The 23,419-nt window shown below is 41.4% G+C and overlaps 1 protein-coding gene across 3 annotated transcripts in view; it reads left to right on the plus strand.

Moving 5' to 3' along the window:
* The window catches only part of trappc11 (trafficking protein particle complex subunit 11), a 182,370-nt gene that overhangs the window by 11,635 nt on the left and 147,316 nt on the right, over nt 1-23,419 (plus strand). For all 3 annotated transcript variants that reach the window (XM_061834025.1, XM_061834023.1, XM_061834024.1), the window contains exons 4-8: nt 2,757-2,827; nt 6,828-6,942; nt 9,795-9,894; nt 14,970-15,043; nt 15,110-15,206. In XM_061834025.1, coding sequence (XP_061690009.1) covers nt 2,757-2,827; nt 6,828-6,942; nt 9,795-9,894; nt 14,970-15,043; nt 15,110-15,206 — 457 coding nt within the window. The remainder of the gene's footprint in view (nt 1-2,756; nt 2,828-6,827; nt 6,943-9,794; nt 9,895-14,969; nt 15,044-15,109; nt 15,207-23,419) is intronic.

Consider the following 23,419-nt stretch of genomic DNA (forward strand, 5'->3'; position numbering starts at 1 on the left):
TAGGAAATTTTGTCTTGTTTTATTTTGTTTTAAAATTATGCAAATGCCCTGTATTTCGTAAATAGGTACGTGACCACTAGGCCATTCATTGTACAGCGCGATGGATCTGCTTGTGCTTGTATGAAAAACTATCTGCAGTACGATGTGCGTCACTAATTTGCGTGTATAAGGCTCGTTTATTATCCCACCAAAACAAACAGATGATAACGTAGTCCACAGTCTATGTTGGTATATTTTCATAAATAAGGATTTTAATGAACAAAATCCTTTTAAAATGTTGCCACGTTAATTTGAGAGCAATAGCTGGAGATATAATTTCAGTTTGTAAACTGATCCCGTAACCAGACAGTACGAGTCGCACAATAGCAGGTCCACCTGTAGTGACGTACGAGGCTCTGCCCCCGAAATGAGTGTTTTTTCAGGCACGGGAAACTAGGTCAAAGTTTGCGGACTTTAATTAATAAACGCTTGTATTTTTTGGTAAAAACCATTGAACAGGTTATGCGTTTTATGGTACAGTCGAACGAATATTTTCGTCTAGACAAGATAATTTGCGTTTGAAATTAGACATTACAATCCCCCTGACAAAGTGAATGGTTGGCCCATTTAAGCACATTTATTTATTTTTCTTTAAAATCAATTAAATGTCCTTGGCAATATCTTTTTGATCATTATCTTGAGGAAATGTCCACCATTGTTTCATTATCTTCATCCTTGTGGATTGCAGCAGATTTTTGTCAAGAATGTTTTGTTACATTTGCCCTTTATAGTTCTTTCAATCATGTTAAGTTTACCAGAACCCTTTGTTGAAAAGTAACACCACACCATCATATTCTCACCTCTGAACTTCACTGTTGGTCTGTTGTTTTTAGGGTGATGTGCAGTGCTATTTTGCGCCTAACAGCATGGTTGCTTTTCGGTACATGCTCCCTGGTATTTTTTAGGTTTGTGTTTTTCGGTTGTCTTGGGACTCAAGTACACAAGAAATGACTTTGTAACCTTCTGAGAGTCCTCTCCTAATTTTTTTTTTCGACAACTCTCGCCAGTTCGCTGAATCTTATCCCGGAGTTCGTCGTCGGCGCTTTTTACGGAGCCTCACGTCAAATTTGGTGCATAGGCTCGCGATCCGGTACACAAGTTCAACTGCAGGAGGCAATACAGACTGGCGCTTCTGCCGATTCATCTCTCAAATCTACGCTTCCCTAGGCAACAAAAGGGATGAATTTCAACTTCTGATCAAGACCTGCAAAGACTTAGGCTATTCTGCTGTTCTGTGCTTCACGGAGCCTTTGAATTTGTGGATGCCATCCCGATGGAGCTGCGTTACCCAATGGGCTTTCATCTTTATCGGACATACTGCATCGGGGAGCTAGCCTGGAAATCGAAAGACGGTGGAATATGCTTCTATATCAAGGACAAATGGTGTACAGACGTCACACAGTTGAGCACAAGCAAGCCGCTTTTGGAGTCATTGTTCTTGTAAACTGTAAGCTGTTTTATTCGCCGGGTGACTTTATGTCTTTCATTCTTGTTGGTGTTTACATGCCGCCCCAATCTAGAATGAACGCTCGCTAAGCACGGTCAAACGCGTTTTCCAAGTACACGAAACGCATGTAGGCAGGTTGGGCAAGCTCCCATGCAGCATCAAGGACCTCACTGAAGTTGTAGAGCTCGTCCACTGTTTCATGGCAAAAAGCAAAGCAAATTTATTTGTATTGTGCCTTCCACACACAAGGTAACTCCATGTGCTTTACATGATTAAAAGCATTCAGCACGGCTGAGTGTGCCATTGCCGACAGGGTTGTTCATAGCCGCCACGTGGTCATCCGCGATGAACAATACTGCCAATGGCGGCAGCGATAAACAATTGTTTATGGCGCACTCAGCCGCGAGCGACGACAACGCCGTAAAGCGGCCTGGCTCGGCGCCCTGATAAGCCACCTGGGCGCCAAAAATGAGCCACACTGGCTACAAGCAGTTGAAGTCAGTATAAATAGAAAGCTGTTCTGTAAAAGCCTCCATTAATTTTCGATTCTATCATGGAGGTCTATAAAGTATTCCAACAATAATCTTTGGATCACTTTTAACAAAAAAAAAACACAGATTCAAAAGACCTAAAATCACCCAAAATAATTTCTTTGCACTGAAATAATGTCTTAAAAATAACAGGAGTCTGAGTTATTTTGGAAAAGACCGGGGAGAAAAGAAAAGAAAAAAAGAAAAGAAAAGAAACCCCAGCCTACCAATCCAGAGGCACTGTCCCCAATGTCAATGCAATGTTGGAGAGACATGTCAACCAGGACAGGCCCATAACATCTAGTCTCCCATATGCCAATGCCGAAGTTTGTTTTGCAACAATTAGTTTCTGATGGGACTGAAGACAGCTCTCTGCTCTTACCCATGATAAGGTGTGTCTTGATTCACACCTTTGCACTAAATTCATTTTCTGTCATTTACCAACCATCACCCAGCAGCTAATATTCATTTTCACTGACAAGGGGCTTGATTGCTGTTTACTGCACTTTCTCCCTGTCATTTCAGATTTCAATCCTATTTTCAGCTGCTTTAAGTGGTGTATTTTGATGAAGGAAAAGACAAAAACAACGACTAAAAACCGCACTACCAAAGTGACCATCCTGACCTGAAATCTTTTACCTAATGTTGAATGTCTTGCATTGTGGTTCTGTAAATGTTTGCTTTAGAATTCATAGGGCCTGAGAATTGGTTAGCAACTTATCTGAACTTTTATATTTTAGATCCAGTCTTCAAAGCAGAAATACTAAAGTGGCTGTAGTTTTAATTCAGAAGAAAACACCTCTGCCTCCAGGTAAGAAATCCTGACTGAGTTGTGACACATTGTGTGGAATCAAGTCTGAACTCTCATTTTAGTTTTTGTAGCATTCAGGGCCTTTTTATCAGCGCCTACACATTAGTATTCACTCAACAGATTTTAAAACGACATTTCAAAGTTAGAATTCTTAAAGTAGAATTTTTTTTTTAAGTTTCAATGTTTTCACAGGTTCAGGACTGTTTTGTCAGACTTTTCCCATTTACCATTAGAATACAGTAGGCGAGTAAATAGTACTTTGTAATATGCTTTTTTAAATTTGATTTTATATCTTCAAAATTATTGGACAATATTTTTTCCTACAAAAGAAATTATTCTTAAGTTGTGCAAAGATCAATATTAAACTCCACATTCATTGTCATAGATATACATGTTTGTATGTATGTATGTATATGCATGTTACATACAGTGCCATGGAAACGTATTTGAACTCCTTCTCATTTTTTAAAAAATATATTTTACTCGTGTGATGCTTAGGATAATCACCCAAATATTTTTTAATGTTCACTTCCTTTGTCAAGGATGGGGAATACTCAGAGCTACTTGTAAAAAAGCCCCCCCCCCCCCCCCCCGTTAAATCAGAAATTAACTGTGACAAATCAAATTTTTTTGGAAAGCAGAGTTCAGACCCAAGCCTGATTACCTCCAGACTGAATTCACAAAATTTACCGTTTGTTTCTTTTGACTGTTTTGTATTCATGTTTTTTGGTACCTACCAAGCTACCTAAACAACCAACCAACCACATCTTCTTACTCAATGTGTGTTCCTATATGTAAATATGGATGTCAATCTTTGTGTGGGGAAGTTACCAGATTGCACAGTTGCAAGGAACAGCGTGGAGGAAAAAAAAATCCCCAAATGTGAACAAAGGGTATTTGTTGCACCCTTCAAAGTAAGGGAGAGAGATGAGAAAGAGAACCATATGGAAAAAAAATTAATAAAAAAAAAGGGTTTCAACCTTGCTCCTCCCAAGTAAATGAGGAGTCCCCAAAAGTGGGGGAAAAAAATATTAGGGGTGAACCACTCAGATAGTTGGCATGGAGAAGAGGTGAAAAGTTCTAGTCTTGACAAAGGGAAAGAAACTTAGCCTAAACAAGAGGAAGTTAGGCGGTACGGGACAGGTCGGGCATCTCTTGTATCAGTTGAGCTCGGAAATTTTCTATCCCAGCCATTCCTTTCCACCGGAAAACCCCTAGCAAATATTGGTGTGCTGTTCTGAGCACTCCTGCAGAACCTTGTTCTTTCGGTGGATGGGGCTGTGCTGAAAACCATTTTGTGGTCGAAGTTAAACCGAAATTCCGGTGGTTTGGATTAACAATGTATCCAATAGGTCATATCATATGTACTGTACCTTGACAATGTAATGTTAATCCTCTCCCATTTAATGGTGTTTTGAGAATATTTTTATCGGCAACTACATATTTTCATGGGCGCCGCCATTTTGGAGAGTCACATGACCTACGTGTGCGGATGTGACGTAATAGGCACGGCAATAAAGTCTCGCTTATGTTGGGAAATATGGACCTTTCCAACTGGCGATCTTCAGCTCCGCCCCCCTTAGCTACAGTTGCCATGCCCCACAATCTTCCAAAATGGTAATTGAACAGAACATGTTTGAACTGGATCCTCTATCGCGTATTCCAGATAATATTGGGGTATGTTTTTTGCCAAATGCATCGAACTTGTCCAAGAGAGTTCTCCAGAGAGGTCTCAACTATTTCACGCAAGGATATTTACACGGAATTAAGATTTTGGATGGGGCAGGATGCAATGTCAGAGTTACAGCGAAACGTTGGCGATTGATGCAAAAAAGTTTGACGCCTGACAAACTTCATATTGAAATCCAACAGGAAAAATTTGTGGAATCGTACTGCGCATGTAAAGCAGAGAGTACTTTTTACCTGGAAAAATCACTAGTAATATCGTAGTTTTTATAGGTGAGTGGGTGTATTCATTTGACTTAGCTCGTAATGGAACCCAGTGCTGTGTCTTAAAAGTCAGATGCGATACACACAGGCAAACAGACATTTCTCTTGCATGACATCGCCCATTTACGTATCACTAACCCGAATCCTTGGCATAAAACATTACACATTTTATTCAGCAGGTCAGTGATGCCCTAACAAAGTCAAAGTTCTTCTCCAGCAATGTATGAAGCACTGATAATGATGAAACAAATTCAGAGAAGATACTTCTCCCTCACCTTCGGACATACAGCCTTGTGTTTGTTGATATTTTTCACACTGAGTTGTACGTGAGGTCTTTCGCAAGCTTTAATCCATTGGAGACACTTGGCCAACCGTGTTTTACGCTTTGGAAAATTAATCAACCGGGCCCCTTGTAACCTAGCAGGATATCTTTTGTCAGAATTGCATGTTCCCCAAGTGCATCCGAGGACCATTTTCTTCCTCACATTAACATTTCAAAACGCACGCAACTGACAAATTGTTATTTGTGGGACATGGCTGCGGGAGGGTCGGGACAAGCCAGCAGTTAAGACAATGCGACTATCTGATTGGCTGTTATTGTATGAGTGATTGACATGTCGGAAAGGTCCATTGTAGACAGCGCTGATTTCTCGGATTTATCCTCATCTGATGGAGAAATCGGTTGATCGGGAAGACGGAGGAATACGTCCATACAGATTTGAACCTGTAGCGGTAAAGTTGAATATTCGGATGGTTCTTCTGACAGGAATGTCTTGACGAGTAGGGCCGACGAGTGGCGGGGCCGTGAAGGAGCTCTGGTGAATGCCACGTCATTCCGTCCTAAAAACCATCCGAATTATCCAAATCCGAAGCAGTTCTGGAGGTAAAGGAAATGTTCCTCTTCGTGGTTTGAAATACCCTTGTGCATTGTTTTTCGAACAGATAACATTGTTTGCAAAAAATTTTGAAAAATGTGTAAACCCATGTGTGTGATAATATTGTTTTGTCAATGCCACCATCCCCCCTGTTGACACATGACATAACACGTGTCAATCTTGCTGTCCATTTTCTGCCGTGAAATCAAAATGTCATGTCAATCTACTGTGTGCTTTTGTTTCCTCTCTCACTGGCGTTTTTTCGACCATGGGAATTCCTTGGGATGCAGCTTTGGCTGCTTTGTCAAGCGCGCATAGAAGAATTTACCTCAGTTGTGCATTGAAGAAGACGAGGCTATCTCGAGCGTGTACAGAAGAGTGCTTTAGTTTGTGATTAGCTCATAGCAACGTCTTCTATTCCTTTCACCTTGTCCCGTTCGGGGTCGCCACAGCGTGTCATGTTTTTCCATCTAAGCCTATCTCGTGCATATTCCTCTCTAACACCCACTGTCCTCATGTCTTCCCTCACAACATCCATCAACTTTTTTTTTTTTTTTGGTCTTCCTCTCACTTGTTTGCCTGGCAACTCCATCCTCAGCACCCTTCTACCAATATACTCACTCTCTTGCCTCTGGACATGTCCAAACCATCGAAGTCTGCACTTTCGAACGTCATCTCCAAAACATCCAACTTTGGCTGTCCCTCGAATGAACTCATTTGTAATGCTATCCAACCTGCTCACTCCGAGCGAGAACCTCAACATCTTCATTTCTGTTGTCTCTTCAGTCCCACGGTCTCTAATCCAGACATCATGGCCGGCCTCACCACTCTTATAAACTTTGCCTTTCATCCTAGCAGACTCTTGGGTCACATAACACCAGACACTTTCCGCCAGCTGTTTCGACCTGCTTGGACCCGTTTCTTTACTTCCTTACTACACTCACCATTGCTCTGCAAGAGCTCATAGCAACTTACGACTGCAAAATATATATTTTTAATTCTCTTAAATTTGAGATGTAAATAACATTTAGCATGACTGAGATACTGAAATGATGTGTGGTGTGTTTCTGAGGGTCTTCAACTGTGATACTGAAGACGATGACTTAAGTGGTTTGAGTGAACAGGAGGACATTTTGTGTCTCACTTATCTTTTCTACTTTTCATATTTTGTTTAGGAGAAGACTTGGTAGCATCTGAAAGAGCTGCAGCTATTTGTCATGCCTGTGATCTGTCCGGAAAGAGTCTGTTTGTCCTGCCACATACTGACCACCTTGTTGGTTACATTATAAGGTAAGATTGTAACATGATTGATGCATTCCACAATTATCAGGGATGTTATGCAAGGAATAATATAAACACAAGGTGACAAAACAGTCACTTAAAGGCTTTGGGATCCCTGAAAGTTCCTTTAATTTAGTAGAAAGGCCTTTTGGTCAGGTTTTCATCGGAGTGGTGGTGTTGGGGAAAACATTGGCGCATACTTGGCCAAACAGCACACATGCTATTGTTTTCTGCCAAGAGAGTCAAGGGGCAATCAGCTTTGATATGCCACTGGGGACGTGACGGGAAGTTGGCATGCATGGCTTCCAAACTGTCTTTTTTTGTCATGTGTCAGTTTCTGGAAGTAGTAACGTATATAATTGATTAATCGTATCTTCTATTTTATTCAAATCTGGTGGCCACCTCATCCACCAATATGTATTCTTTCTTCTGTTATCCCTCGAGGTACTCCAGGCTGCAAATGCTAGCCCAGTTGGTGGGGAAGGTATCTATACAAGGTGCCCCCTCCCCCTCCAAAAGTATCACCAATGTCGATAGTTAATTTTCCAGCTGTTAATGTCTGTTGTTACTAAACAGACTGAGTCTGAAAATTTTCCCACTCTGAATCTGTTAGTTTGATTCAATAGACATGACACTTGACTGTTATCCAAGTACAAATCCAGTTGGTGTGTCTTTTCTGTTCATCACGGGATAGTAGCAATAATAATAAAAATAATAATGATATACACACACAGGGAGTCCTCGGTCTACGACCGAGATCTGTTCCTACACTGGCAACATGATCCGAATTCCCGCGTAAATCTGATTTCACCGTTAAAGTCAGAATTTAGGAAGACAGCTGGGATTCGCAATTTTTCACATTTTGCGGGGGTTCTTGTCCCCAGTCACCCCGAAAAACGAGGCATAACTCTGCACACGTGCACACACACACGCGCACACACGCACACACACACACACACACACATAGTGCTGTGACAAAATATTTTCCCCCCTTCTGAATTTTATTTTTTTTTTCACATCACACTCAAAGATTCCAAATCATCAAATCAATTTTCATATTACTCAGAGACAACCCAGATAAATACAAAATCCAGTTGCAAATGACAATTCAATCTATAAAGGCACATAATACAAACTTCATGACCTTCTGTGAAACACTAATTCCCTCCCCCACTTGTTAAATCACACAGACACTGTGACTAACCACAAATTTAGAAAAGGTGAGTTCAATTTTACAAGCCACACCCACACCTGATTACCACCATACTCGTTCATTCAAGAAATCAGTTAAATAGAATCTGTCAGAAAATGTGAAGTAGGCTCCAAGAGCTCAAGGACCAATGCATCATGCCATGGTCCAAGGAAATTCAAGAAGAAATGAGAAGAATAGTGATGGCACGGTAGGGCAGCTGGAAAGCATTGGCCTCACAGTTCTGAGGACCTGGGTTCAATCCCAGCCCTCCCTGTGTGGAGTTTGCATATTCTCCGCGTGCCTGCTTGGGTTTTCTCTGGGCACTCCGGTTTCCTCCCACATTCTAAAAACATGCAACATTAATTGGACACTCTAAATTGCCCCTAGGTGTGATTGTGAGTGCAGCTGTTTGTCTCTATGTGCTCTGGGATTGGCTGGCAGCCAGTTCAGGGTGTACCCTGCCTCCTGTCTGTTGACAGGAGCGGTGTGAAAAATGGATGCATAGATGGGTTTCTTGATTACAGTGGTTTCCCGGTTACATTCAAACACACACAAAAACCCGAGAACATATTTTAGAAAAGATATAATTAAGTCTGAAAAGGAAGCCTACAGGGAAGGAATGCAAAGGGATTTTACAAAAAAAAAACCCAATCACAGTAATAGAAAAATAGGCATACGTAAAGAAAAATAGCACATTTTGTATGGCTAAATTAACAATTGGCCTGAAAATATAGGTGTGTTGAGCGAGTCCAAAGTTGAAGCTGGTCTTGGTGCATCCATTCATCCATCCATCTAGTTATTTATTTATGTTCTGACCCGCAAATTCACACAATGGTTGCAGGATTTTAAGGTCACGGGATAGTGGCATGACCTTAAAAAGGTCGTCCTTCATGTCTGAAATCTCTCAATTTTTGTTGAATCCGAGCAATTCTGCAAGAAAGAGTGTCAAAATGTCTCCACAAAGATGTGAAAAATACATTGCCAATGATACAAAATACTTGATTTCAGTTCTTGCTGCTGAAGATGGTCCAACCGGTTATTAGGTCTAGGGGCCCATTACTCTTTCAACAAGACCAGGAAACTTTGAAAACTTCTTTCTCTTTCTTTTTTTCTTGTTCGTCTCTGTATCAAATGACCATAGACAATAGAGATTCTCCAATTAGTGCGTGTTTTTGGGATGTGGGAGGAAAGCGGAGTGCCCAGAGAAAACCCATGCAGGTACAGGGAGAACATGCAAACTCCACACAGGCGGGGCAGGGATTCGAACCCTGGTCCGCAGAACTGTGACGCCAATGCTCTACAGTTGCTTCACCCTGCTGCCTCATAAAAACTAATTCTCTAAATTCTTCTGCACCTATATACACACTCTGGCAACAGTGGTATTCCCACTTACACGATACAATGAGAGAACTTACATTTTATATTAATTTGCAGTGGTGTAGAACAACACAGCATCTTACTGTAACTGTTTTTAAAATGTTTCTCATAGGAAGGAGTCAGAATATTATACACTGTTCTCTTTATGCAGCGTTTTAGTTGTCTGACACAATATGCGCTTCATTTTATTTTTCATTTTTGTCTTCTTGATCTCCTGAAATACCATTTTAACGATGTATAGTTGTATTCTCAATAAATGGTGTATTGAAATAATATTTTTTTTAATCTCTAGGTTGGAGAATGCCTTCTATGAACATGCTCAGACATACTATTACAATGAAATCCGTCGAGTTAAATCTCATAAGGAGTTTCTAAACAAGACAACACATCAGGTATGGGAAGAAAGCCAGTAATAGGAAGCAACCCTTCAGTGAATGTAAGAAGTTGCCACACCGGCCAAGCTCGATCATTTAAAAAAAAAAAAAAAAAAAATCACTGACTGTGACCTAAAATCTGTTCAAATCAGTTGAAAAATTCTCTCTCTCTCTCTCTCTCTTTCTCTCTCTCTCTCTCTCTCTCTCTCTCTCTCTCTCTATATATATATATATATATATATATATATATATATATGACAAGAAGTAAACATAAAAATGAAACAACTTAAGTACAAGACCGCTCGTGCACCTAAAATCAATGTTCAAATAGTTGAAAAATTCTCTCTATCTATCTATCTATCTATCTATCTATCTATCTATCTATCTATCTATCTATCTATCTATCTATCTATCTATCTATCTATCTATATATGACAAGAATTAAACAAAAATGAAGCAACTTAAGTATTATAGCGGTCGTGCATGTGACATCACCAACAAACAGAGCTGCTCGACATTGTGGGAGACATTGAACCGGAGGAGAATATTTACAATACCCGAGACCTGTTGTGCTGTTGGTTGTCACAACAGACGAGACAGATATTCACAGAAATCATTCTATAGGATATCAGCTGAAAAGACCAGAAAAGATTTATGCATTTTGGCAATTAAACGTGATGACTGGTGCCCAACCAAATACACACGCCTGTGTAGCGATCACTTCATTTCAGGTCGGAATTATTCTTAATCTCAAATTACCAATTAGTATCTATAATGCCAAATTGACTCATTTGAGAACGATGTGTTTTTAAAAAAAGAAAATAAATCTATCGCAGAGGTTTACGTGGATTAACTTGTGGCCGCAATACGCTTCTGTGTACAGAGGATCCCTCTCCCTGTCTTTTTTTTTTTTTTTTCTCCAGTCATAGTTAATGAATGCGAGTTTGTGTAAAACCAGGGGCCATTTATTTAAATATTGGTATTTGTGTGGAATACCATTTGAAAATACCAAAAAAGATTGATGGATTTTGGCAATTAAATGTTATGGATGGTGCCCAACCAAGTTCACATGCCTGTGTAGCGATCATTTCAGGTAGGAATTATTCTTCTCAATAGCAAATTACCAATAAGTATTTATAATGCCAAATAGACTAATTTGAGAACAATGCGTATTAAAAAAAGAAAACCTATCTGTCGCAGAGAAGTTTAGAGCTGTGTGTACAGAGGAGACGACTCCACGTCGTCTTTTTTTCCAATCATAGTTAATTAATGCGGGTTTGTGTAAAATCATTTATTTCAATATTGGTATTTCTATTGAAAAAATCTGAGTGGGTCCATCACTCTGTGGGATTTATTCCTGATTGAGGACAGATCCAGCAACGAAGTATTTGTATGCGTCCAGACTTTTATACCCATTCAAACCTTTCTGTGTAAATCTTTGACTCACTCACCAGATACATGTGTATATCCAGTTTTCCAAGAGAAGCGAATTAACAGTCCCAATTTCTCATCGGTGAAAACATCGACTTTGGCATTAAATATGGGTCCTCTGTGCCAAGTGTCTCTGATTTTTCCACGTACCTTCGTTTATTATTACTTTCTAAATGTTTAATGGTATCGGACAAAACTCTGGGCGTTGTGCTATAAGAAACAGTTTCGTTTCTTTTGAACGGACTTAACATTGAGCAATGCTTTGTTTGACCAGCAATATGGCCAGTCACGTGATTTCGGTGACGTAGGTGCACGAGCTCTATAGCTGCACAAATTTCACAACCTCTTATAAGTGGGGATGTGGCTATGCTCAGACTCCAATCTCATGGTTGAAGGGAATCAACACATACCTGCCGCCACTTAAAGGTCCTCTGATTAACCTTAAACTCTTTGACATTTTGCAGTCACATTCTACAGAACAAGCCATGAGCCACAAAGTTTCCAGTACAGATAGGGGTCTTATTGTTCAAAAGAGTAAATCAGGAGAAGGATACAAAAGAATTTACGATTCATTCAATATACCTTGGAACACAGTGACGATTGTCATTATTCATTGTAAATAAATATGGTAAAACAGTTTTTACTAAGACAACTAGTCATGGAGGCTACCAAAAGACTGAAAGCAACATTGAAGCGGTCCTGGTGCGTAATTTTTCACTACTTTTACTACTATTTTTTAACTGTCTTGACTTGCATATGAACTTCCAGGAAAAAGCCAGAAGTTTACATACACTGTTTAAAAACACACTTTTTTTTTTTTTTGGTGGTGGTGGTGTTGGGGGGTGATTTCACTGTCTAAAGTCAAATCTGACAAAACCTCTGCTTTTTCAGGTCAGTCAGCATGACCAAAATGATTTAATTTTGTCCAAATACCACAATCATGAGAGTCGGAATTTCTTAGAAAATGTTATTTTATTTTCCTCATGGTCAAAGGTTTGCATATTTACATTTCCTTACTATCGAGTAGCATTTCCTTCAAACTGCGTGACTTGGGACAAACATTTTGGGTAACATTCCACAAGCTTCTGACAATGCTCTGCTGAAATCCTGGCCCATTCCTCATTTCAAAACTGGTGGAACTGCGTCAGGTTTGTCAGTTGCCTTGTTCGCACACACCTTTTCAGATTTCCCCACAAATTTTCATTGGGATTCAGAGCAAGGCGATGTGATGGCCACTTCAAGACATTGACTTTATCCGCAATCCACTTTTTAACCATTTTGGCATTATGCTTCAGGTCATTATCCATTTGGAAGACCAAATTGCACCTGAGTTTTAGCTTCCTGGCTGATGTCTTGAGATGTAGCCTTAATGTCTTTATGTAATTTTCTTTCTTCATGATGCCCTCTATTTTATGAAGAGCTCCAGTTCCGACTGCAGCAAAACATTCCCACAACATGATGCTGCCACCTCCATGCTTCACAGTTGTATGGTGTTCTCAGGTCTACAAGATCCTCCCTTTTTCCTCCTGATGTAATGTTGGTCATTTTGGCCAAACACCTCCACTTTAGTTTCATCAGACCACATGACATTTCTCTAGAGTTTAAGATCTTTTTGTCTTGGTGTCTTTTTGCAAACGGTAATCTTGCTTTTTAATATTTCGATAGGAGTAAGGGCTTCATTCTCGGTGATTGGCCTTTTACCCCAGACTCATTTTGTCTTCAGAGAGTTAGACAAAAAAAAATTAAATGTGTGTTTTTGGACAGTCTATGTAAAGGTCTGTCTTTTACTGTAAGTGTTATCCCATTTTTTATCCATGGAGTTTGATATTAGTATTTATTGGGAACAGTGTTGATTCTTCTGGGATGGCTTTCGAAAAGGTTTATGAGTGGGGTTACAGGAATTTTTAACCATTCCTGTTCCACTCTCCACCAGTGAACAAAGCAAGTTCCATAAAAACAGAGATGTGAAAGTTTGTTGTTGAAGCATTTGAATGCTCTGCAAGGAGACCAACTTATTCCCGATAGAACACTTTTGAGATTAATTACATTGGAGACTGAAACCAGGCCTTCTTGTCCAATAGTTTTGTGTCATCTCTCAAATGTACTTCTGGAAGAATGGTTTAAAAAAATGCCTTTCAGCACATTCCCAAACCTTGTTGAAAGCCTTGCCAGGCGAGGTGAAGCTGTGAACACTGCAAAGGGTTGACTGACACTTTACCAAACCTCATGGATTAAGAATGAGATGTCCCTCAAATTCATATGCGACCCAAGGCATGGAGTGAGTACTTTAGGCAATATACAGTTAGGCCCAGAAATATTTAGACAGTGACACAAGTTTTGCCATTTTAACTGTATACTAAAACATTTTCAGGCTACAATTATAGAATCAAAATGTGCTCAAAGTGCAGACCCTCGGGTGGAATTTGAGAGTTACGTGCATCCAAATTGGAGGGTTTAGGAATTACATCTCTGATCTATAGCTGCCTCTTTCATCGTACCAAAAGTAATTCTACAATTGACTTAGAAGGCTGCCAAAAAAAAAAAACTAAGGGAGCATGTGTTCTTCTCCAGTTAACCTGTCATCAGTTGAAAAGAGTTAAAAGGTCTGGAGTTGATTCCACGTGTGATTCCTTTTTTGAAGCGGTTTCTGTAAGCACAATATCCAGTCAAACGAGCTCTCAATGGAAGTTAAACAGACCATCCTGAGACTGGAAACAAGAACAAATTCATTAGAAGATGAGCAGAAATTTTGGAGTGGGGAAATTAAGTGAACTCCCCAAGAAGTATATCAACTATATATCAACTATAGAGAGAACTTTTTGAGAATAAATACCAAAGGACTAACTGAAAGGTGCAAACCAAACCATTAAAAAGGAAAACATATATTCTGCAATGCAATCACCAGATCACAGATCTTAATTAAAGGCAGAAAGAGCCACTAACAAGCAGCAACTGAAATGAGGAAACCCAGTATTTAGTGATGTCCATGGGTTCCAGATTTCAGGCAGTCATTGCCTGCAAAGGAATCTCGACAAAATTTTGAAATGTAATATTTTACTGAGAGGTTTTTTTTTCATTGTCCAATTTCTTTTGAGCCCCGAAATGAAGTGTTTGTACAAAATTAAGTACAAATCCTACGTTTAATCTTTGTTTTTTCAAACCTTTGAATGAATCCTGAAAGTCTCCACTTCAATTCAATTGTAGTTTCATCTCAATTCCAATGTGGTGGTAAAGTCAGTAAAAGTCTGCAAGAACAGCTGAACTTTTTCTAGTTCATCAGAAAAACTTTAAATGGTGACAGGTTTGTGCTGACTCCTATTCAACTTGAATTTGAATGTGAGTGAATGAATTCTGAAGATATAGCCACATTCCCAGTTATGGTGTGCACTTGTGTGTTGTCCCATTTATCTCAGTTATTTTTACTTCCTCTCTTGAAAATATTTTTCATCATTTCAATAATACAGTACATGTTATAGGTCACAATAATGGTGGAAAAATTTAGAAATTCTTTAATTTGGCCTTTTTTTATATCACAAAACCCTGACATTGAAAGAGCAATTTGATTACTTGTAGTCACTGTAATTTACATTTATAACATTTGGGTACTTAAAACAAAACACATGCTGTATTTTTTTTTCAACATTTTTACTTCCTGTTTCTAGTTGCTGTTTGTCCGACACCAGTTCAAAATCGCTTTCTTCAGTGAGCTGAAGCAAGACACCCAGAATGCTTTAAAGTAAGTTATTGGTGAGCAACAGAGTGATGGAGTGTGAGTAACTTTACATTTTGTTTTTGCTCGCAGACACTACAGAACTGCCTATAGTCTTGTCCATGAGCTGAGAGCCCATGAATCAAATATGTTGGAGATTAAAACCTTGGCGGGCTTCATTAACTACAAGGTCTGTATCTGGCTGTTAGATTATTTTTAACCTTAACACCTCATCAGGTAAAAAACAAAAATTACCTTAAAGTGTATGAAATGTCCTCAGTGCACCTTTTTGCTAATATTATACAATTTATGCAGAATTCAAATCTGAATTCTGTTACGAAGGACACATTTTTATTTTTCGATTATTGGCAAAAAATGATTGCACATTGCCTGATTGGCTGAAAAAAGACAAAAACGAAGCGGAAACAGCCGAGTACAAATGTGACGTCATCGCCGGTGTCAACAATGGGGCAAGAATTGGAATACATTGTAAGAACGATTATGAATTTTCTGATATTTCGAGCGATAAACACTTTTCTGAAGGGTCCCATGAAGACGGTGAAGAATACAAGCTTAATAAAGGCGTTAAATGTTATCAGTTTGAGCCAGTTAGACAGCACACACATTCGAATCCAGACAAAATGGCTGGCCATAAATAAAGTGCCGAGCAAGCAGTTAGACGCCTGGAGCAGGATATGCCTCATGTTGGAAACAAAGACTGGTAAGCATTTGTGAAGTTGTTGTTTGGTTTAGGTAGTCATAAACTGATAAATAGTAAAGGCTTCGATATCCTGAATGTATATATGAAATTTTTGGTTTTGTTTTAAAATTTTGCAAATACCGTGTATTTATTAAATAGGTACGTGACCACCCAGCTGTTCATTGTACAGCGCGATGAATCTACCTGTGCTTGTATGAGAAGCTATCTGCAGTATGATGTGCATCACTAATTTGCGTGTACAAGGCTCGTTTATTATTGCACCAAAACAAACAGAAGATGAGAAGTCTTCAGTCTAACTTGGTATATTTTCACAAATAAGGATTTTAATGAACGAAATCCATTTAAAATATTGCCACGTTAATTTGAGAGCAATAACTGGTGATATCTTCCTTTACCATAAATATAATTTCATGCGATAAACTGATGCCATAACCAGACAGTACCAGTCACACAATAGCAGGACCACTTGTAGTGACGTATGAGGCTCCGCCCCCGAAATGAGTCATTTTTCAGACATGGGAAACTTGGTCGAAATTCACGGACTTTAATTCATAAACACTTATATTTTTTGGTAAAAACATCGAAAAGATTATGCATTGTATGGTGCAGTTGAACATATATTTTCATCTCGATAAGATAATTTGCGTTTGAAAGTAGACATTACAAACACTTTACCCTTTGTGTGTCTCGATGATCCGAGGAGCTAAGTTGTCCGGGGTTCATGCCCCTGGTTGGGTCACCCATGGCAAACAGATCCTAGGTGAGGGACCAGACAAAGTATGACTCCAAAACCCCTATGATGACTACAAAAATTGGATCTTGGCTTCCCTTATCCGGACGCGGGTCACCGGGGTTCGCCTCTGAAACCAGGCCTGGAGGTGGGGGCTCAAAGGCGAGCGCCTGGTGGCCGGGCCTGCATCCAAGGGGCTTGGCCGGGCACAGCGCGAAAGGGTAACATTGGTCCCCCTTCCCAAGGGATCCCCACCTGTGAGAGGGGCCATAGGGGTTGGGTGCAATGTGAGCTGGGCAGTGGCCGAAGGCGTTGGCAATCCGATCACCGGCTACAGAAACTAGCTCTAGGGACACGGAATGTCACCTCTTTGGCAGGTAAGGATCCCAAGTTGGTGCGTTAGGTCAAGAAGTTCTGACTAGATATAGTTGGACTCGCCTCTACGCACCACTTAGGCTCTGGCACGACGACTCTTGAGAGGGGTTGGAGTTTGTTCCATTCTGGAGTTGCCTGCGGGGAGAGACGCGGAGCAGGTGTGGGTACACTTATTGCCCCCCCCCCCCCCGGCTCGGGGCCTGTACGTTGGGTTTACCCCGTGGATGAGAGGGTAGCCTCCCTCCGCCTGCAGGTAGGGCGACGGGTCCTGACTGTTGTTTATGCTTATGCACCAAACAACAGTGCAGAGTACCCACCCTTTTTGGAGTCCTTGGAGGGAGTGCTGGAGAGTGGCCCCTCTGGCGACTCCATCATTCTGCTGGTGGACTCAATGCCTACGTGGGCAATGACAATGAGACCTGGAACGGTGTGATTGGGAAGAACGGCCCCCCGATAAGAACTCGAGTGGTGTTCTGTTACTGAAGTTCTGTGCTCATCACGGATTGTCCATAACAAGCACAATGTTCAGGCATAAGGGTGTTCACATGTTTACTTGGCACCAGGACACCCTAGGTCGCAGTTCGATGATTGACTTTGTGGTAGTGTCATCGGACTTGCGACTGCATGTCTTGGACACTCGGGTGAAGAGAGGGGCGAGCTGTCAACTGATCACCACCTGGTGGTGAGTGTCCTCCGATGGTGGGGGGGGATGCCAGTCTGACGTAGCAGGGGCAAATGTATTATGAAGGTCTGCTGGGAACGCCTGGCAGATTCCCCTCTCAGAAGGAATTTCAACTCCCATCTCCAAAAGAACTTTGCTCACGTCCCAGGAGAGATGGGGGACATTGAATCCGAATGGATGATATTTCGCGCCTCCATTGCTGAGGTGGCCGACCGGAGCTGCGGCCGTAAGGTGGTCGGTGCTCGTCGTGGCACAACCCACAAACACGTTGGTGGACACCCAACAGTGAGGGATGCTGTCAAGCTGAAGAAGGAGTCCTATCAGACATTTCTGGCCTGTGGGACTCGTGAGGCAGCTGATGGGTATCGGCCTGCCAAGCGGAATACAGCTTTGGTCGTCGCTGAGGCAAAAACCTGGGTGTGGGGGGAGTTCGGTGAGGCCATGGAGAATGACTTCAGGACGGCTTAGAGGAAATTCTGGTCCACCGTCCGGCGTGTTAGGAGGGGGAAGCAGTGCACTGTCAACACTGTGTATAATGGGGACGGGGCGGTGCTGACCTCAACTCGGGATATTGTGAGTCGGTGGGGCGAATACTTCAAAGACCTCCTCATTCCACCAACATGGCTTCCCACGAGGAAGCTGAGTCTGGGTGGTCTGAGGCGGGCTCTTCTAGCTATGGGGTTGAAGTCACCAAGGTGGTTGAAACGCTCCTTGGTGGCAGGGCCCCGGGGGTGGAGTTCCTAAAGGCTCTGGATGTTGTGGAGGCTGTTCTGGTTGAAATACCTCTGCAACATCGCATGGATATCAGGGACAGTGCCTCTGGATTGGCAGACTGGGGTGGTGGCCCCCCTTTTTGAGAAGGGTGACCGGAGAGTGTGTTCCAACCATAGAGGGCTCACACTTCTCAGGATCCCTGGTAAGGTCGACTCAGGGTTACTGGAGAGGACGGTCCTTCGGGAAGTTGAGTCTCAGATTCAGGAGGAGCAATGTGGTTTTTGTCCTGGCCGTGAAACAGTGGACCAGCTCTACACCCTCAGCAGGATCCTCGAGGGTGCATGGGAGCTCGCCCAAGCAGTCTACTGCATTTTTTGGACTTGGAGAAGGCATTCGACTGTGTTCCTTGGGGAGTCCTGTGGTTTTTTTTTTTTTTTATATTTTAAGTATGGGGTTCTGAATCCCCTGATACGAGCTGTTCGGTCCCTGTACGATCGCTGTCAGAGTTTGGTCCAGATTGCTGGCAATAAGTCAGATTAGTTTCCGGTGAGAGTTGAACTCCTCCAAGGCCTGCCCTTTGTCACCGATTTTGCTCGTAACTTTTATCGACAGAATTTGTAGGTGCAGCCGTGGAGTTCAAGTATTTTGGGGTCTTGTTCACGAGTGAGGGAAGAATGGAGCCGGAGATCGACAGACGGATCGGTGCAGTGTCTACAGTGATGCGGACTTTGTATCGGTCTGTTGTGGTAAAGAAGGAGCTCAGTCGAAAGGTGAAGCACTCAATTTACCAGTCAATCTACGTTCCTACCCTCACCTATGGGCATGAGCTGTGGGTTGTAACCGAAAGAAAAAGATTCAGGATACAAGCGACCGAAATAGGTTTCCTCCGCAGGCTCTCCCTTGGAGATAGGGTGAGAAGCTTGGTCATCTGGGAGGGCCTCAGTGTCGGGCCGCTACTCCTCTGCATTGAGAGGAGCCATATGAGGTGGCTCGGGCATCTGTTTAGAATGCCTCCAGAATGCCTCCCTGGTGAAGTGTTCCAGGCACGCCCCACCATGGGAGATCCTGGGAGAAAACCTGGATTCGCTGGAGAGACTGTCTCCTAGGTGGCCTGGCAAGGCCTCGGGATCCCCCTGGAAGAGCTTAATGGAGTAAAGGGGGAGAGTCAAGTCTGGGCCTCCCTGTGCAAGCTACTGCCTCTGTGACCTACCCTCAGATAAGAGGAAGATGGAGAGATGGATTGATGGACACATCTTTTCAGACATTGGTTCAGCACTACATATACAGTGGTACCTCTACTTCCGAAATTAATCCATTACAGAAATCGTTTCATCACGTGTGTCAGGTTCACCAATCAGACATTCATTAAACAGGACAAAAAAGGAAGCAAAGACACCAGTTCCAAGTCTTGCGAGGAGAGAGGAGAGGAACTGTCTCGTACAATTCACCACTGCACTCTCTGATGATCTTCTCCTCAGCACCTCTATATATTTAGTTTTAAGACGTCCCTTATTTACATGGATGTTACAAAAAGGAGACGACAAGCAAAACAGTTTGAAACAAGGTGTACATGTTTGCTGCCACGTTATCTAGAGCAGAGCAAACAATTTCTTTATTGGAAGCAGATGTATGATAATTATGATCACAATTATTCCTACATTTCCCCCCTGTTTATCCGACATTTGCTACCACATTTTCTAGAGCAGAGCAAAGCATTCTTCATTGCAAGCAGAGCAAAGCATTCTTCATTGCAAGCAGAGCAAAGCATTCTTCATTGCAAGCAGAGCAAAGCATTCTTCATTGCAAGCAGAGCAAACCATTCTTCATTGCAGGCAGAGCAGTAACTTAATTGAAGCAGAGCAAAGCATTTCTTCATTGCAGTCAGAAGCAGTTACTGAATACTATTTACAATTATTTCTACATGATCCTCCTGTTTATCTTACATTTGCTCAAATCCTTTCGGCTTACAATCGGAGGAAAATATAGCACTAATTACTTGTAATCTTCTGGATCAGAGAACAGGTCTGGAAGAGAAGTCATAACGTCATCATTGTGGTCAACAATATCACTGTCATTACTCTGTTGTGCCAATAGTGGACATATTTCTAGCAATTTTGAATTTGGTGGACAATAGCAGTGGTTATAAGTTGCTTAAGTGATGCCTTTATGCAGGGTATACAACAACATCCACACAATGCAAGAATAGCTGCAAATAGCTAGGACAGAGAACATAAACTTTTTAGATTTGCCAAACTTTTTTTATTTTTTTCCCACCACTCAGACCAGGCTGATGTGTTTACACCAGAGTGCTCCTTCATCTTGTGGTTCAGGGTGCGGAGGCCTTGAATGGCCCTTGTGCATGACCCATCAGGTGCTGTGATATCTTGAATAAAAAACACTGGTCACCGAACATTGAGCAGTCGCCACCCTTCTCGGCCAGGAGCATGTCGACCGCTGTGCGGTTTGGAACGACATGAGTGAGGTTGCAGCTGGTTGTTCCCTTATGGCAATAAAGCCTGCTTCCGTATAATTACCTAGTTTCTGTACATTGTAATGTATGTAGTTGATTCTCTCAACGTTTTTATTCAGAGTTATCCATAATAAGATGGCTTCCCATCCTGCAGCAATCTCGTTAACCAACTTACACTCATCTGGTATGCAGTTGGGATGCCATTTGCATCAATGTATGTCAGATTTCCATCTTTCCAAGAGGACCTTCGCCTTCGGGAGAACCCAAGGGGAGGTCCAAAGATGGATGCGGCCAATTGTATATCCTCTGCTTTGGATGGAAACACAGTCACAGATAAGAGCAGTGATACCAGTGTACACGTTGTTGCTGAATTTATCAGTGTCATACAACTTTTGACCAACACACCACCACAACAAATCGCTGCATGGGAGCAGTGGGGCAGTTTGCAGATGGATATCATGACACCATATTTTGTTGAGACTTCCCACCTTAAAATCTGTCCCTGTAAAGCTAACACAGGAGAAATTAGCCAATGCAATATTAGTAGAAAATATCAGTTTATCATTTACTACCTTAGTTGTTGGATAAACACTTTTCCATGTCTGACAAGTGATGTTAGGAGTTGTTTTAGTCATTACCTCCAGGGTACATTGTGTTGGGATTTCTGTTGGAATGACATGCATTAGTGGCCCAGGGCCCATGCATGTGATGTAACTATAGTTTATTTTGTTAGCTGCATTCTACATGAATAACAACCAGTTTTGTTTCCTATTTGTAAAAAAGATAATCATAATCATGAAAAAGTGTTCCTCAGGTTTTTCAGTTAAAATACTCCCTCCATAGTATACGTACTCTTTTGTATGGCATTCGGGTCTAAGGTAGCATGAAATTGGCAAATGGTGAGAAGAAAGTGGGGGTTTCATTTAGCATAAGCCCAAAGATGGAATCCCCAGCAATTAGACTCTGCCAAGGAATTGAAAAAGTGCTGAACTGATTCACTGGGAGGCACACATGGAGTCCTCCTCTCATGCCTCGGTGAATCCCGCATGGTTGTTTACAAATGTTATTTGAAATGAGGTTGCGCCTCTTTATCTTATGTGTGGTAGGCATAGTTGACTTAGTATAATTATAGATTCTGTTGTTATGTATTTTTGTCAGCTTTACAGGTGTCCAAAAGTAGCATATGAACAAAAATATCATTATGGCTGTCAATGTTGCAGCCCAACATGCTATCATATTATTTAGCCATTTTGAAGTCATGTCGACAAAGTCACCCCTAAATGAGTCAAGTGTCTTTTAAATCTTCACCTGTCTTCAGGTATTTTCAGATACTATAAATCTGCACCCACCGTATGCTGGTCTTTGCTCACCTTTCCCCTTGGGTGACTCAGCTGAGATGACCTTTTACAGTGTGTAAGGTGTATCCACGTGTTTCTTTCTGCAATTTTGTCCATATCATTCAGCTCTTGCTCAGTCTATGCCAGTGTTGGGGTAAAACTGCATGTACAGTAGATGTTAATTCATAAACAGACACAGGATGAATAAACAAATGAGTTATTAAAGCACGGTAACTTGTTACACTTTTGTTTTTCCTGATGGTGTTACAGGGATGAAACTCATTTCTCTTGTGGGCGACGTTGTAGTTCGGGTTTCCCGCACAGGGACATTTCGAGTGAAGGCAGCGTGGGATCGACTCCCGCTCAGTGATGGTGTCGAGATCTGCACTGCGACTGGCTGGCGATCAGTTCGGCGTTTAGTCTGCCGCTGCCCGAAGTTATCTGGGATTGGCTCCAGCTTTCTCCAAATAAATCCAGAAGGGTTGTGTCAGGAAAGGCATCCGGCGTAAAAAAAAATCAAAAAGACAGTTACTGCCACACCACCATGACAATGGCACAAAAATGGCCTCACTCATCAATGCTGATAAAATTCCCAATTTGTTTCTAGTCCTTTCAAATTGATGCATGTGAAATTTCGTCGTGACACGCCATTAGAAAACAATGCTTTTTAGTTTTTCAAAAGAAGTTAATGGATACACAGAATCCCCCAACTTTTTTTTTTTTTTTTTTTTGGCATTCATTATCAATTAATAGCATTGGTATTATCACTGAATGTTTGCAAACAATACAATCTTTTGGACACGTTTTTTGTATGTAGTTATCCAATTTGTTTTGTTTTTATTTTATTTATTTTTTTTGGGGTGGGACCTTGAGTGGTTCCCACAGGTACCACTCAAACAGAAAAATAAAAATAACGGGTAGTTTTCATCCAATACCCAACAGCAAAATTTAACTGTTTAGTCACCATTATGACAGCAGTCTCACTCCCATGTCTAAATCTACAGCGACCTTGGCAGTGGGAATGAGAACCGCTATCTTACAAGTGGCCAATAAAAACAAATGATTATTTTTGGTGTTAAGAATGGTTTCAAAAGCAATAACTTTCCTACAATCAAAAAATGAACTCAAGTTCCCCTATTTGCAATTTTTTAAAGCTGTTTGGGGTTGTTAATAACTCCTGAAAGGGACCCGCTTGTGTGTTTCTTTTTCCTTCATCATTCGTCTATCTCTCATTGTGTGGAAAATATTGGTAATTTGTTTGGTCTCCCAAACAGTGTTTTGAATGGAATGAGACCCTTACGTGCTTGTAATGTATGTATAGTTAGACTTAATATATCATTGTGTCCAAATTGCCCCTTCGTGTGATTGTGAGTG

The sequence above is a fragment of the Syngnathoides biaculeatus genome, chromosome 11, assembly GCF_019802595.1.
Source record: "Syngnathoides biaculeatus isolate LvHL_M chromosome 11, ASM1980259v1, whole genome shotgun sequence".
Classification (NCBI taxonomy): domain Eukaryota; kingdom Metazoa; phylum Chordata; class Actinopteri; order Syngnathiformes; family Syngnathidae; genus Syngnathoides; species Syngnathoides biaculeatus.